The following is a 15,299-nucleotide window of genomic DNA, read 5'->3' on the forward strand; positions in this document are numbered from 1 at the left end:
CTAATGCAGATGCAACATTTTGTGAATTTTCACTCCTTTAATGTACAGCATCAAATAATGCTGAATCTGACATAAGCATAAGCCTGCAAGCTGGAGTACCGATCAGGAAATGTGTAGTATGTTCATGAAAAACAAAAGGTGGAACTTAAAAGAATCAACTTCACTTTAGAAGCAGCAGGAACTGAAACTGAAGCACACCCAGAACTTTATTTGTTTGATGTAAAACAGCACAGTTTATATATGTTTCTAAGGTTGTCAACCTTGTGGCATGCATTGCACAGTTTATTGTTTCAAATTAGATAAAGTTTTAAAAAAATAGGTGGAATGCAACCACCATTTATTCCAGCAGATATACATTTCTGTTTAAATCATTCAGTAACATTCAGCTCTGATCTACCCAAACAATTTCATCATTTTGCAGTGGAGTCATGAAAAATCATAAACTAATTGTAAAAGTTGATGTGGTTTTAGAATGTAAGTGTTTTGATAAATGGATATACTTGAATGTTTGTAGAAATCAGTTCATTGCAAATATCTTGTTTATCCAAGTTTCCATCCATCATTTCAACATGGCCCAGCTTCAACAATGCAGTCTTTTTCATGACCTTCTCCTTCCACTTCTGTGTAACCAGGTTGTTGCTTCTGAAACTTCAAGGAAGGCCAGTAGTTCTTGCGTCGCTAAAAAAAATCAAGCACAGAAAAATGATGATTGATGTGGACATATGTAACTACAACCTGGCTTTTGTCAGGGCAGGTGTGTGACACATTCAGTGCTCACCTGGATGAGGTAAAGTGGTGATGCAGCAGTAGGATGGTAGTTGATGTAAAGAGCCACAAGTACCAGAGCCAAAAGTAAAATCAGTGCAGCTGCTATACTGGCTATGACGCCTGTGTTAGCCAACCCGTCACTCTTGGTTGAAGAATCTGTCTTCACATCTGTATTGAAGATGAAGCCTCATAATTATATCCCTTCATAAAGCTTAACCATAATGGCTCTTACACGTATTAACTCACCATTGCTAGTCTTAAACATATGATGTTTGGTCTCATCTGAAAGGACAGAGAAAGCAGTTGTTTCCATACTTATTTCAAGTTGGAACAAAATGTGCCATTATGGTCAAATACTGCATACATTACACTGCACATTGTACTGACACAAAAAATAGCTCAGCCTCACCGTCACTTTCACAGCTTTTTTGAAGAGGAATCAAAGAGGTCACATCCTCGACCTCTGGTGTGATAGAGGAACCAGTGGAGCTGTCGGCCCTGGAGTAATCCTCACAGGTTGCATCTTTGCTCTGCCCATATACAATATAATAGATGCATGAGTCTCAAAAATGGCAAATAAGCAGATATTCATTCTTGATGTCCAGCAATACCTCTTCTGAACAGGCATAGTCCAGCCATTCTTGTCTGTGTCTATCCATGCCATCAGAACACCTACAACACACAAGATGTATATTTATAAGGCTTAAAACTGCACTATATCAACATTTGGGCTAGCGTAGTGTCCCGCTCACCTTTGGAGTACATTGCACCAGCTACAACCAGAGGTTTGGTTGGATGAGAGGCAGAGCTCACAGCTGTCATGTTGCAGGCAGGCTGAACAGAGAGACAGAGCCAAACAAGAAAACAAGTTTTATTGTTTGAGTGTTGATGCAGTCTCATATCTTGAATAGTTGAAACTAATCCTTGAATGTCTTTCCATTAATGATGACGGATAAGGATCACTTACTAGGCAGTGCAGTGAACTCAACAGCAGAGTATTTGGTGATCTTTGTGGTGTCTATCTGAACCCGATGGTACTCATAAATCGTCCGCCGTTGGGCATCTGTGTGTGTGCCAGAGATATCACAGGGTTAAATACCTGAAGGTTTTCACAAGACTCTCTGAAAACTGATTGTCTTTTGGTGGTGGCGCAATACATAAGCGGTCAGGCGCAAACTTTATTGCTGACCTGATGATTGAGGAGAAGATGACGTTACCATGAAGGCATCAGACAAACCGACCTTCACTGGATGCTCAGCTGAACTGATCACATCTAATGACAGAGGTATCTGATAGACAGACAAAAAAGAGGAATCACTTGTGCAATAAGGAAGAGAACATGTTTGGAAGGCTATTAAGAGCACAGAACAGAGGACTGTCTCACATCTCGGTAGCTGAACGTGATGGTTCCTGTTTTGTAAAGCGCAGCCTGAAATGTAAACGCTCCTTCTGACTCTTTTCCTGGGAGTCTGACCTGCTCCCACTGGACCACAAACACCTCACCTGAACACAGTGAATGTCAGACAAGTAATCAGACAATGTGAGAACGAGGAGAAAGCATGTTCAAATATCAGGTGTCCTCTAACCATTATCCAGGTATTGCACGGTGGAATCTTTGGAGTAGCTGGGGTCAAAATTAGCCATTAGAGGGGCAATGTACTGTGTTACGGTCAGCATACGGTGAGTAATGTCCCCTGTGAAGATAAACCCTGAAAAAAGGCCAGATGGAAAAATATGTAAGACTCGAGTATGACTTGTTACCTTGCAAAAACACTGCTCTGCTCTGAACATATTCAGGAAAGGTCACTTGAACATCTGTTATAAAATCAAAAGGTACCTCCTGTTGCTATGGTAATCTGCCTCAGGTAATGTCCGTAAAAAGGAAAGTCAAACGACAGGGCAACCCTCTGCAAAGAAACAGACAGAGGGAGAATTAGATATTTTAATATAGATTCACTTCATTTTCAAGTAAACTAAATCCACAATTCACAGAGTGCAGCCTCTTGTTTTGAGGTTATGTTTTGTGTTGCTGTTCTGTGCTAAGTATCCTAATCAGCTCTTAAAGGTTTGTATTGCAGAGATAGAATAAGGGGCTGCAAAATTGCTTACTTGTCTGGGAAAAGCTGTTTTGTTTCATTTCTCTCTCTAAAAGGTCATTTTAATACATTTTAGAACTCCACTCTTTAGTAACTCCACAACCTTTATGTTTTCATAAAGTCAGACCCCATTTTTGATACTATTTATGGTCAGCAGTTTTCAGCAATATCCATTAATGTATTTAGATTCTCTCCCTATATAGTAGTTTTTATTTGGTAGTGGGGGAGTCCACCATTCTCCCTCTTGATTCAAATTGCCTACCAACACACAAGGGATTCACGGCATGTTATCCAGCATTAGCGTTTGTAATTTTATCTCAATGATATCAGTTTCACTGTTTACTGTTCTCTATCCTACAGCCATATTAGTTCACCATGTGTACCAAATCAAGCAGGACTTAATTGTTAAGGATTACCTAGGTTTAACATAAATGAGGGGGCACCCGGATTTGAACTGGGGACCTCTTGATCTGCAGTCAAATGCTCTACCACTGAGCTATACCCCCTGTCTGGCTTTCAGGCTTCCCTCGACAAATATCAGTAACTGTCTGACTTTGAATTGCTGCAGTGCTGCATTTTAGCACTCTATCTCACCAAGAACATAAAGATACGTTTGCGCACTGCCACTTGAGAGCAGAGAGAATTCCTGGCTTCATTAAAACCTTTGATAAACCACATTTGGAAACATCCCATCCCATACAAGTACACTTTCAAGTGCAATCTAATCCTCTACCATTGAGCTATACCCCTTATGAAAGCTACTAACTGCTTCTTATTGATGGCCTGCTAAATGACCATTTGAATAAAAAGTTTATAGATAACCTACAAAGACAATAAGAGAGTATGTGTATTTATTTACCTACTTTTCAGATTGAGTTCTCCCCTGATTTGTTCTCAATCACACAAAATGGGAAGGAAAAAAACTGCAACTCTCTCCTTTGACAAGTACAGTGAAGAGTTAAGTAAGTGTGAACTTGTAATTGCTGCAATGTTGAGGTTTAGCACCTATCTCACCAAGGTCACAAGAGAGATTAGTTTTACTATTAACCCAGCATGTTTGAATACTGGTGTGTATGAGCATAGAGGATTTCCATCTGAACTTGCAGAAACATCCCAGTTAATCTCCACATTCTACCTGTTCACACTGTTGATGACTTCACAACGTTCATACAGGTTTACCACTTCAAAGACTTTAAACGCAGCAGCACTGGTGTGGTACATACTGCATGTTTTCACAAGAAGGGGGCACCCAGAGTTGAAGTGGGGACCTCTTGATCTGCAGTCAAATGTGCTCTCACTGAGCTACAGTATATCTCCTATGAAGGCTACCTCCCACTGCTTATTCATGGCCTTGTAAATGACCATATAGATGAAAATGTTATAAATAGCTTAATAAAATAAATAAAATAAGAGAGTGCATGCACTCATATGTTAACTCATGTTTTAAATTGAATTCTCTCCTTTAAATTCAGGCGTCTCTCCTTTAGAAAATTAAGAATCACTAACTGTCTATGTACTTAAAATTGCTGCAGTGTTGCACTTAAGCACTCTGTCTCACCAAGGACATATTAAAGATACATTTTACTATCAGTAAAACACTACTCAAACAGCGTGTTTGAGTAGTGTTGTGTCTGAAGATAGAGAAGAAGAGAGTATTTGTGGATTAGCTTCATTTAAACTTTTGGCTTTTTCAAAGATTTTAATGCAGGCATGTTGTAATAGCACACCTATGTGATTTCAAATTTAGGGGGCAACCAGATTTCTTAACTCTCTACCACTGACCTATACCCTCTATAACAACTGTCACCCACTTCTTGTTGATGGCCTGGCAAATTACAACATGAATTCAAATTTTTATGAATAACTTACAAAAAAAGTAAGAAAATGCATGTATTTTTGTGTGTGAGACTCACCACTGCCTGTTTGTATGAATTTGACAGAATGCCATGGACTCTAACTTGGCCATGCCGGACGTCATTCATGTCTACCCATAGTTCCTGTGTGTGCTGGTCTTCTGGGCCAAAGCTACGCCATATGTAATACTTGCCAGAGTCCTCCTTCCAGACAGAAAAACACAGAGGATGAGAGGTTAGAATGGTGTGACTGTTTTCAGTGTGTATCACACAGGCATCAAGAGTTCAATCTGTATATGGTTAAATCATATGCTGTCATATACTTCTCCAAGTGAGTGGAAACGAGTAAATTCTACTTTCCAAAAGAGGGCATTGTTTAACTCCAACTAAAACAAATAGAACATGTCAAAAGCCAAAAACATAATAAATGCCATAAGCCATTACAGTCATAAGAAACACTGTGGTGCAGCACTCACTACTACACGTGTCATGTTGTCTGGCAGAGTGTCGATGGTTAGTTCTGCACCCAGGACCGCCCTGCTTATCCTAGCGTGGCCTGAAGATGACTTCTGGGCTCTGTGAGGATGACTGTCACCTCCAGTTGACTCTTCATTCTGCTGTGAGATCACACTGTACCAATTGTCTGTCCAAAACAATGAATGTCAGGTTAGTATGGTGAGCGAGTCATTATAGGATGTGATGATATAAGCACTTGCATCCTTCTTCTATGTCAACAGATGCATTTGACATTCTAAACCCACTGATTTCCATAATCTCATCCATTTCAATATAAAAAAAGAGAAAGCACACCAAAGCTTTTTTGTTTTCCCCTGGCAGCCGTACCACACACTGTCGGGAAACATTTTGGATGCCAGTTTTATTCAGACTCTTAAGAATGCTGTTTACAGTTGTGACTCAGCCAAATGAGAAATTACAATTTCCTTTTGAAATTTTCAGTCTTAACCTTGTCAGTTAAAGCCATTGTTGAATGAAGACAAAAACAATACAAATAACATTTAGTGACGCTCGGAAGGAACTGTCAAACCCTACAAACAATGTAAACCATATTTGGTAAGCAAACTGGGGTAGGTAGGCTTTGCTTTAAAGTTTTGGGTGCTTTAATTGATGGCTTGTCTTTCTTTCAAGCCAAATATTCAAAGCCACATATTCCTAGTTGATGTTAGGAGTTTATTTTAGCACACTGTGATTTTCTGTTGAGTGTGGAAAATGCACGTCTGCTGGTACATTTATACGGAGACATAGATGTGGATCTATGGACACCTTGGTCCTTACACAAGCTCAGTTACTGACACAGTTGAACATTTGGAGCCATACAGGGAAAGCTCCCAAGAGTCATTTCTGTTGATGGTATACAAAACACAGGCAATGTAGGCTTAGAAAGCTTTTTTGAGGACTTTTTTTGTGTGGTATAGTCTGCAGAAATGTCCATCTAAGGAACTGGTCACTTTATATCAGCTGGTTGATTGATCTGTTAAATGTTTAATTATTAAATATTTTCCTTGTTGTTTTAGGAGAAACTAAGTATGCTGATGCTGGCTGTGTTTTTATATGCCCTTTTTTTTTTAACAAACTCGCAGGCATGCTGTCTTGTGTATAATGATCAAAGAATACATGATTAATAAATTATTCAGGAAGACTGCAATTTCAGCAAAATTCAAAAATATATTTGGAATCAATAAAACAAATCTGCTACACTCTGTGTTACAAATGCAAAAACAAGTTTGCTTTTAGAGGACGTTTTTAAAACAAGTTTTCAGAGTTTACAGTTGGGTTGGAAAATGTCCAATCACACTTCCTCTATTTCCACAAGCTAGTTGATAAAACGTTTAAGTGTGCCCATAAAAAACAGTCAAAACTTCATAATGAGACACACATGTAGAGTATGTGTGGCAAGAACTATTTATTGTTTTAAAGGTTAACAGAAAAAGGCATGAATAAATTGAAGTGACCTTATTCTGGAGATATTTCAAATGATACAGCCAATACTGAACAACATTCAGACCTCAGATGAGCATGACTCCCAAATTTCTGGCAGCTTCTTAAATATCTATTTCCAGGTTGCCAGGGTAGCATCATAGCATACATTTAGAAGATACATTTTGCCAGATGCAACAACCTCGGGGCTATTTTTATTCAGCTAAGGAAAGTTGAAAAAGAAAATTAAAACCAGGAGGGGGTAGATGACTTACTGACAGAAGCGTGCCAAATCATGTATTTAAGTCATTTTGCATAGTACTATCTATCTATCTATCTATCTATCTATCTATCTATCTATCTATCGTCTTTTTGGTATGTTACGGTGATTGCGACTTTTTTACGTACATTACGGGACGCGGCGATGACGTCACTATCAGCCTATATATACCCCGAGAAAAACGCTGCTCTTTCGCGGGGTGTCTCATCTAACCCTAAATCAGGGCGACCTCCTGTCCTTACCGTTTGCTGTTTTTTTGTGGTTTCTGGCTTTCAGCTAACTACAGGAGGTGTTTGAAGTGGCGCTGGGAACGAACAACAACAACAAAAAAAAGCCAAGAGAAATCACTCCGTCGTGTTCAGTTTCCCGTCCAGAAACACCGTGAATGTCCTGCCGTGGTCAGCTTGGCTGCCGCGAAGAGTTGGTCTCTGCTGCTCCGGTGTCTTCATGCCGGGACTGTTGGCAACTGAGCAGAGTAAAACTGAGCAGGGCGACTCTACCAGATCTCCTAGTGGTCCGGTTAGGAAGCCCAAGCTCAAACACCTGTTCTCCCAGTGATTGAACCGTGTTAATCTTCACTGTTACTACTAAGTTGTTTGCTTGCGCCCTAAATCGTGCTAACGCTAGCTACAGCCAACAGCTAAGTTAGTGTTAGCAGCAGCACCGGTCAACTGTAGGAATCTGGCCCGCCTTTAATGTTGCATGAACTAAAGAAATATACACCCTCGAGTCGTTGAAACTTACATTTTAAAGGTAAAATTTTAAACTGGACGTGTATTTTCTTAAACTTTATTTTTTTTTCTGCTGCAGTTCAAATGTGGAACACCGCCATACCCACATTTGGAGGCTAGGTCTACGTCTGTAACCCATTTTTAATTTGACATCTGCACTTGAAAGTGGAAGTTCAGAAACATTTGACATGGGGGGGGGGGGGGACTACGTACTTTTACATAATCAGTGCCATGTTCCTCGACTGAACTGAAGCCACCTGTTCTGTGCCCTCGTATTACACACCTGATCCAAATAAATTGTAGTGACATCCTAACTCTCATGCAGCGCATTAATGTTGTGGACTACATCATGTCTTGACATACGCCAGGTTATTTCAATTTTGAAAGAGTTTGCATGTGAAATGGCTGAAAATTCTGCCAGCACACATGTTTTTTTCCTTGAATGCTTAATGCAAAAGAATGAAACATCTCAGACTGATTAAACGCGGGGTGAGGTAAAAGATATTTAAAGAGCTTGGGAGCACATTCAATACAATGTTCATGGTAAAGCCAGATCTTGAGATTTGCAAAACCTCATGAGTTTGAATTAACTTACTAGGCGACCAGGGTGTAGCTCACGGGTGTGAAAAATATGGTATGATAAAAGTGAACTCCACCGTTAACCAAACCCACTGTATTGGTTTCAAAATAGACATGCTTATTTTTCAGGTGTTTGACCACACTGACCTGCCATCTGAATTAGGCATTTAAAGGAAATGCTTAAAATTCAGCTGTTTATACATGTTTTCAAACCTCAAAAAACAGAACTTCCTCGCATGCAGATATACCTCCCACTCCATCTTGTACTTTTACTAGCCGATGTTAATGAGAAAATTAAACTACAACTTAATTTCTTTGCAGTTTTGCAGATGTTCATTGTTAAACAGAAAGCTGTTAAAGCAGGGAGCCTCAGCTCAAATCAGTCTGGATAATTAAACTGGATAATCAACAAGAAAACACATTTAAGAAAGAAATAAACAAGTTATTATGGGTGTCAGCACCCAGCACAGCTCCTCTTATGGAAGTGAAATGTTAGTTGACATTGGTTTGATGCCTGCATTTCTGTCCTGAGTGTGGGAGAGGAACACAGGCCTGTTGGTCCCTCAGCTACGTCCTGTGCCAAACCCCCAGAGTTCAGACTGTGTGGGACATTGGCTGGCGAGGACTGCTTTTAACATCACTCTGCATTCACACAATTATAATACTGATGTCTTCCACAGCCATCAAAACTACAGTGCGTCATTTAACAAGTTTCTGAAGTGACAACCCAAATGTCTTGACCTCATAGGACCTTATTGTATTTGTTCATGAGTGTTTCTCTCCACCCTTTGATTCAATTAAGTGGTGTGTCAATGCAGTCGTGGCAGCTCATATATTAAACCTAGATGTGTGATTGTTGAGCACTGGATCCGCCCTGTTATGGCATCTATGAGGTAAGAGGAGGAATGGTGTGCACACAGTTGTTGAGGTCTGCAGCGCAGCAGATAAACATTCTGGTTTATACAAGTTGGGAGGGTTGCAGACGCTCAATATGAAGTTATGGCTTATAAAATCTACTCAGGCCATTGGTCTCACAGCCAGTAGTATTAAAATCACTGGCAGATAACCAAAACAGTGAGATGGGAGTCATATTGTCTTGGCTGTCCAGGAGAAACTGACAAAAACACTCCACTCACCCATATCCATATGAATTACTCACTGGATCACACATACTCTGAGCTCTGCTCCTACTGCTGGATGCATGTAAAATAGTACATTAAATATAATGAAAACATTTGAAAACTGACTTTTTCAAACTTACATTAGACTACTGGTAGAGTAGTGAGTGAAAACTCTACTATTCACTTGATTTTCACAGTAGAAATACCTGTAAACATGAACAACACTGGTATCCTTATAAGAATTGAACATTTTGAATTCTTTGGGATGCATCTGAAATACATAATGATACCTTAGAGTCGATAATAACTGCAACTAGCCTTGCGATACATGAAAAATGATATAAAAATAGAAGTAAATGGTTTTTTCCCCATATTCATCTATTTGTAGAGTTTTTACTTTAATTGTAAGTAAGATTACTGATTTAAATTATGATTTGATATTTAGAAGTTTGAGGTTTTCATACAAAATACATATCTAAACTTATGGTGTACAGTTGCACAGTTTATATATGGTCCATGCAATGCACATTGATTTAATAATACTTCCCCTATTTTTTCATTATTTTTTGTGCATATGATTAATCAATATCAAGATGGACCTTGATTTGTTTTGTACGTCTGCTCTTCTTTTAGGAAAAGAACAGGGTGCTGCCTCAGCTAGAAGATAATGCCTAAGAATAGATAATGGACTCTCTCCCTATTTTGAGAGCAACAGCCAACCCATACCTCACTGTGCCAGTGTAGAAATGGTGTTGGTGAGTCACTAAATGTTGGTTGCTTATCTGTGTTCTTGGTCAAGAACGCAGATGAGTTTTCCACATACATTTATTTTGGGGTGTAAAGGTTTTTCTAAAGTTTGTGGCAATAAGGGCAGCACTGAGGCAAAGGATGACAAGTATATGTAAAAGACCTGTTAAGGTAAAACAGGAACCACTGTAGTGGTCAAATGTAGTCAATGAAAGGGCCGATGTTTTGGACAGAAAACTGACCTCTGCCCACTCTTTCAGGAGCTACCAAACCACGACATTTAGCTGCCTTTTTCTGTGAGCGGTCAGCTCAGAGCGGTCTGAGAGAACACACCCTTCCTGAGCAGAGGCTGGAGGAGTTGGCATGGACTCAACATCCCCCACAATAAATATGTATAGTTCATTTCAAGGCGTGTGGTTGAATTGCAGATGTGCAATTCTTTAGTTCCATTCCACTGAATAAGTTTCATCCAGATAATCGAGCCACTTTGGTCTCAGAGATTCAAAGTGTGATTCATATTTGAGAAAAGAAATGTGCATAATTAACTGAACACCCCCAACTCCATTATTAAATAATTGGGAAGCTGATAAGGTGGCACATCTCTTAGTGTGTATTTTGGCCAGTAAATGAGCTGCTGATATACAATAGCAACAATTACCATGGTATTAAAGCTTCGAGAGGAGCCTCCTTTAATAAATATCACCCAGGAATCTTAAAAATGACAAAATTAATTTATGACATCCCTAAGAGAGTGCAACAAAGTTACATTACACAATAACACTATAAAGACAAGAGACATTCCAATTTTGGTCAGAGAACATGAGTGCCTCACTTTTCTTCTGTTATGGTGAAACCAAATCTCTGCATGGAAGAGGTAAAAACATTATTTTTTGCTTTTTATTGTCCGATAAGAGAAATGAATGAAGGGGGCAGCGTTCAGGCCAAAACCATTTCCCATACAAACGCTGTTCCAAATTACAAGTTGCTCAGATGTTGGCAGATAACTGTTTTTGTTCTTGCAATTTTATTTTTCCTAAAACACAAGCCTGTTTTGCTATGACAAGTCAAATTTCACATGACTTTTATAAAATAAGAGTCAATCTGGGATCCACAGACAATAACATCCTATCTATGATTCAATCTTTGAAAACAATCCTTTCACTCTGCTTTTCATTCTTCCAATCTATGCTTAGCTCCAACATGTCTGGATCAGCTTCAGGATATTTGTTAAGCAAACTTCTCAGCAGGACAGGAGACAAGAGGCCAAACACTGAGGTCATTGCCAGGGCCACAATTCATTTTCAGCTCGGGGCTCTGTGTTTGTACAGTCTGGTTCAGATGGTGTAGATGGCTCTCTCAGGACCAAAGTCATTTTTAAAAGTTTGTAATGTTGAGTGACAAGGCAGATAAGAGCAAATTAGGTACACGAAAGGAATATATGCTAGGTCAGTACCCTTTATGTAGCAAACACATATCTGAGCACCTCCTGCACAGTAATGTGTGATGCTGTTTCATCCGCAACACATTTTCCGATGCAGAGGAACTCTCCTGAACTCATGAGGAGTACTGGATGATTTAACTTTTTCAAAGCTATTTTAATGAAATGTAGGGGAAAGGCAGGAGGAAAGGAGTTTGTAGAGAGTGACCAGTCAAATTCCTCAGAGCTATAAATAAATGAATATGAATGCCCCAAACACACCTCCTGCATACTTGGTCACTCTGCACCCCTCCACTTCCCAAAACGTGCCGTATATCAAATAATATGTGGCAACTGATGTCTCCACTGTCCAATAGCTCAAAAGCCTCCCACAGTTTTCTGCCAGTCTAGCTGGGAGGCAAGACGAAAAACAAAGTATCTAATTTTAAACCTGAAACAGGCTGTTTGTGGGTTGTTGTTTAGACTCAGTCGCATGCTTTGTGGAATAGGGTATTTTTATTGTGCACTTTAAACTAGGTCATTCACTTTTGTGCGTAAAATGGAAAGGGCATGGCATGCCCATTTGCTGCTCCATAAAGAGTCCTACTGAAGTTCTGTGGTTTATAGCGAGTTAAAATAGCAACAGTATCATACACAGCATCAATATGAAAATTAAAAAATAAGAATATTAACTATTCCTTTCACTCAAGAAGAAATGACTGTGACAACAAATTAAGAAAACCATCTGCATGCAGAGTTCAACTGCACACTGACTTCAAAACAGTAAGTAAATGTGCCAAGTGAGCAAAAGATAAAAAGTGGAGAAGCTGCAAGAGAGACTTGCTACACCTGTAAGCTTAAGCATCTGACTTTAAAGACCAGACCGGAGGCAGTGCGCACAGGAGGAAAGGTGGAAAGATTAAAGCAATGATGATGGAGGGAAAATACACACAACTCACCTGTTTGCTGTTGAGCCCAACCTCTTGCCAGCTCTGTTTGGGAGAGACAGAGGAAGAGCATCACCAAGCTGAAACACATGTTGGGCAGCAAAAGACAAAAAAATTAAAAAAGCCACAGTTTTGTCTCAGCTACTCTGTTCTTCCTCCTCTTCTTCTCTTTGCAAAAACAGCTTGCTCTGAATCCCACTTCCACCCGTCACTCTCTTCCCCCCTCCGAATCACCACTGTTTCTAACTACACCCTTTCTCTCCTCCTCAGTGCTGTTCGTCCGTTGCCTTGGTTATTGCAAAAGACACAAGGATCAGCTGATGAGGATTTGGAGCAGAAAGGATACAGTCTATCATCTGCACACTTTAAAACACCTGGACATTGAGTTCTATCTTTCTATTTTCAAAAATTCTGCAATGTATTCCTCTGTTTGAGATTCTGGTGTAATTCCCTGGAATCGCAGCTAACCTCTCCCATCATTCTAAGTGATAAAAGTATAAATAGGACCATCTCCTGGAGTTTCACTGTCAGCAGAGTGTATGGCGCCTCCCTCTGTCCAAACCAGCTGCGAGGTCAGGGAGAAATCTGAGATTAGACATGGTGACAATGATGCTAACAATGCCAGGCCTAAAATCAGTGCTAGTTATGATATTACACACATTCCATGTCAAGTCTGTTTATGACTCCTCAAAACATTGTGTCTCTTTTCTAACAACAACATCCTTTGGTGACCCACATGGGAATGAAACTTCTCTTTGTTGCAGTTTAATTTCCAGCGGTTATGTAAAAGCCCTGTTTACTTTACAAGCACTGCGGCAGACTCCACCACCTCTCTTAGCCACTGCTTTCATCATTTCTATCTGTTATGAGAGCAAACACGGAATCTTTGGCAAAGAAATGGCAGCTGAGCGTTTATTGGATTCACAGCTGGAAAGGCAATCAGTACCCTGTCCTATAATGCAGACCATAAACACAGCGTACACTGTGCACAGCAGCATGTGCAGATTTTCACAGAGACTGCTGACTTGAAATGAACAGATAAAGGAGGTTAGAATATCTATAATTTTCACATCTTTCTGAAAATTAAGATGTTATACATAGACATTGTGGGGGTGGAGCTGGACTCTCCGGCGGTGGTGTCAGAGAGGAAGATGCTGGCCAAACTACATGCCATCTTGGACAGTGTCTCCCACCCGTTCCATGACGTGCTGGTCAAACAAAGGAGCACCTTCAGCGGAAGACTCACCCCCCAAAAAGCACATCAGAGCGCCACAGGAAGTCATTCCTGCCTGTGGCCATCAGACTCTTTAACTCCTCCCTCTAAGTGTAGTCTGTATGACCCTAAGTCATTAAACTGGACATTGATCATTACATCTCTGCAATACTTGACATAATTGTGCAATATCCTGTGTTAATACTCCTGGGCAATATACTTAAATTCCCTATTTATTGATATTGATATTTATTCATACCTCTATTACTGCTGTGCAATATCCTCCATCTCATTATAAATAAGCTACACTTGGCAGTTCATGCACTAGTACTTTATACCATATTATTATCATCAACCAGTAAACCCACTTTGTACTTCACACTTATTTTATTTTATACTTATACCCACTTGGTACTTTATTTATTTTCTGACCTGCATTATAGTGTATTATATTTTTTTTGCCTAGTACTTCTATTCCTGTGTGCACTGACGTGATAGTGAGCTGCTGTAGCAAAAGAATTTCCCCTCGGGGATCAATAAAGTATTTCTGATTCTGATTCTGATACTTACTGAGCATAATGTTTGGTTCACTTGTTCTTTCATGAAGTGCACTGATGAGGTGAATGCAGATACATCTATAGCAATCACAAAGAAAGCCAGCTGGATGAAGAGAAGCAGATTGGTGAATATTTAGAAAATTCATTCTATTAATTTCGCATTTTACTGTTGTAGCTGGTTGAGGTGGAGCTACTTTATTTATGTTTGAAATAACTGGTTTAATCTTTAGCAATACATAGTATTTTATAAGCTTATTATGTGTTTTGGTTATGTAAAATCTGACTCTGAAAAGCAACTACAGCTGTCAAATAAATGTAGCGGAGTAAAAAGTACAATATTTCCCCTGTGATATGTAGTGAAGTAGAAGTTTAAAGTAGCAGTACATGGAAATAGCCTACTCAGTAGACTACTTGAGTAAATGTATTTCGTTACTTTCCGCCACTGCTGGTAAGAAACAATTTTTCTGCTAATGCACTGAAATGTGTTTTACTCAACTCCCTGTTATTTTATTAGCCTATTTTATGTCAACATGGCTAGTAGCCTAACATATTGGTTTAGACCATGGATGCAACCTCAACCACGTCCACGTGTTTGTTACTGTAACCATAACAACGAAGGTCCTTTAATTAAGGAAGTTGCCATTTTAAAACAAACCACGACGTTTCCCTAACCAAGTCGTTTTTGTGCCTAAACCTAACCAAACCTTAAAACGGATGTAGTTTTCAACAGTGATTGGTACAGGATGTGTCCGAAAGAGTAGGGAGTGATTATTCGGCGCAGACAAATGATGTCATCCTGCCGATAGCGGCGTCAGATCTATGCGTGTGTCGTTGTAGAGGGCAGTTACAAACGACGTATTTTTCGTTTAATTTGGAGGACTTTTTGCTTTTAGTTCACAGTACCTGCTCGGTACACGTAGTCACAAATGTAGGCTAATTTCTCCCCCCAGTGGTCAAAATAACCTCGTGCCTGTTAACTAGGCTTACCTGTGAGATACCACGACTGTCGACAAAGTCAAACATGTGTTCGCTAAATATAAATACGCAATGCCATA

The 15,299-nt window shown here is 39.6% G+C and overlaps 1 protein-coding gene and 1 non-coding gene across 4 annotated transcripts; both read right to left on the reverse strand.

The window, feature by feature from the left end:
• Positions 1-188: 188 nt before the first annotated feature.
• LOC122869378 (plexin domain-containing protein 1-like) lies at positions 189-15,239 on the reverse strand. 3 transcript variants are annotated; one of them, XM_044182324.1, is made up of 16 exons: positions 15,232-15,239; positions 14,258-14,347; positions 12,487-12,519; positions 5,194-5,360; positions 4,778-4,921; positions 2,606-2,675; positions 2,355-2,477; positions 2,153-2,271; positions 1,958-2,057; positions 1,736-1,831; positions 1,521-1,602; positions 1,380-1,440; positions 1,178-1,298; positions 1,015-1,050; positions 779-936; positions 189-678 (listed from the first exon to the last, which is right to left on the reverse strand). In XM_044182324.1, the coding sequence occupies exons 2-16, from the start codon at positions 14,262-14,264 to the stop codon at positions 565-567; spliced, it is 1,431 nt and encodes a 476-aa protein (XP_044038259.1). In that variant the 5' UTR covers positions 14,265-14,347; positions 15,232-15,239; the 3' UTR covers positions 189-564. The 3 variants fall into 3 exon arrangements, with proteins under 3 accessions (XP_044038259.1, XP_044038258.1, XP_044038260.1); XM_044182323.1 differs by lacking the exons at positions 14,258-14,347; positions 15,232-15,239 and having other exon boundaries at positions 12,487-12,961; XM_044182325.1 differs by lacking the exons at positions 12,487-12,519; positions 14,258-14,347; positions 15,232-15,239 and adding an exon at positions 7,175-8,517.
• On the reverse strand, positions 3,299-3,370 carry trnac-gca. The gene has a single exon. It is a non-coding gene; the product is annotated as a tRNA-Cys (tRNA).
• Positions 15,240-15,299: the final 60 nt, after the last annotated feature.

Source organism: Siniperca chuatsi, linkage group LG21 (genome assembly GCF_020085105.1).
Source record: "Siniperca chuatsi isolate FFG_IHB_CAS linkage group LG21, ASM2008510v1, whole genome shotgun sequence".
Lineage (NCBI taxonomy): Eukaryota > Metazoa > Chordata > Actinopteri > Centrarchiformes > Sinipercidae > Siniperca > Siniperca chuatsi.

What these genes read in the sequence shown, in the direction of transcription:
- LOC122869378 (XM_044182323.1), bottom strand. Translation starts at nt 12,565, where the DNA reads ATGTGTTTCAGCTTGGTGATGCTCTTCCTCTGTCTCTCCCAAACAGAG. An exon ending in TTGGGCTCAACAGCAAACAG is followed by an intron (nt 5,361 to 12,486) that starts GTGAGTTGTGTG and finishes TGTTTTGGACAG; the next exon opens with ACAATTGGTACAGTGTGATC. An exon ending in ACAACATGACACGTGTAGTA is followed by an intron (nt 4,922 to 5,193) that starts GTGAGTGCTGCA and finishes TCTGTCTGGAAG; the next exon opens with GAGGACTCTGGCAAGTATTA.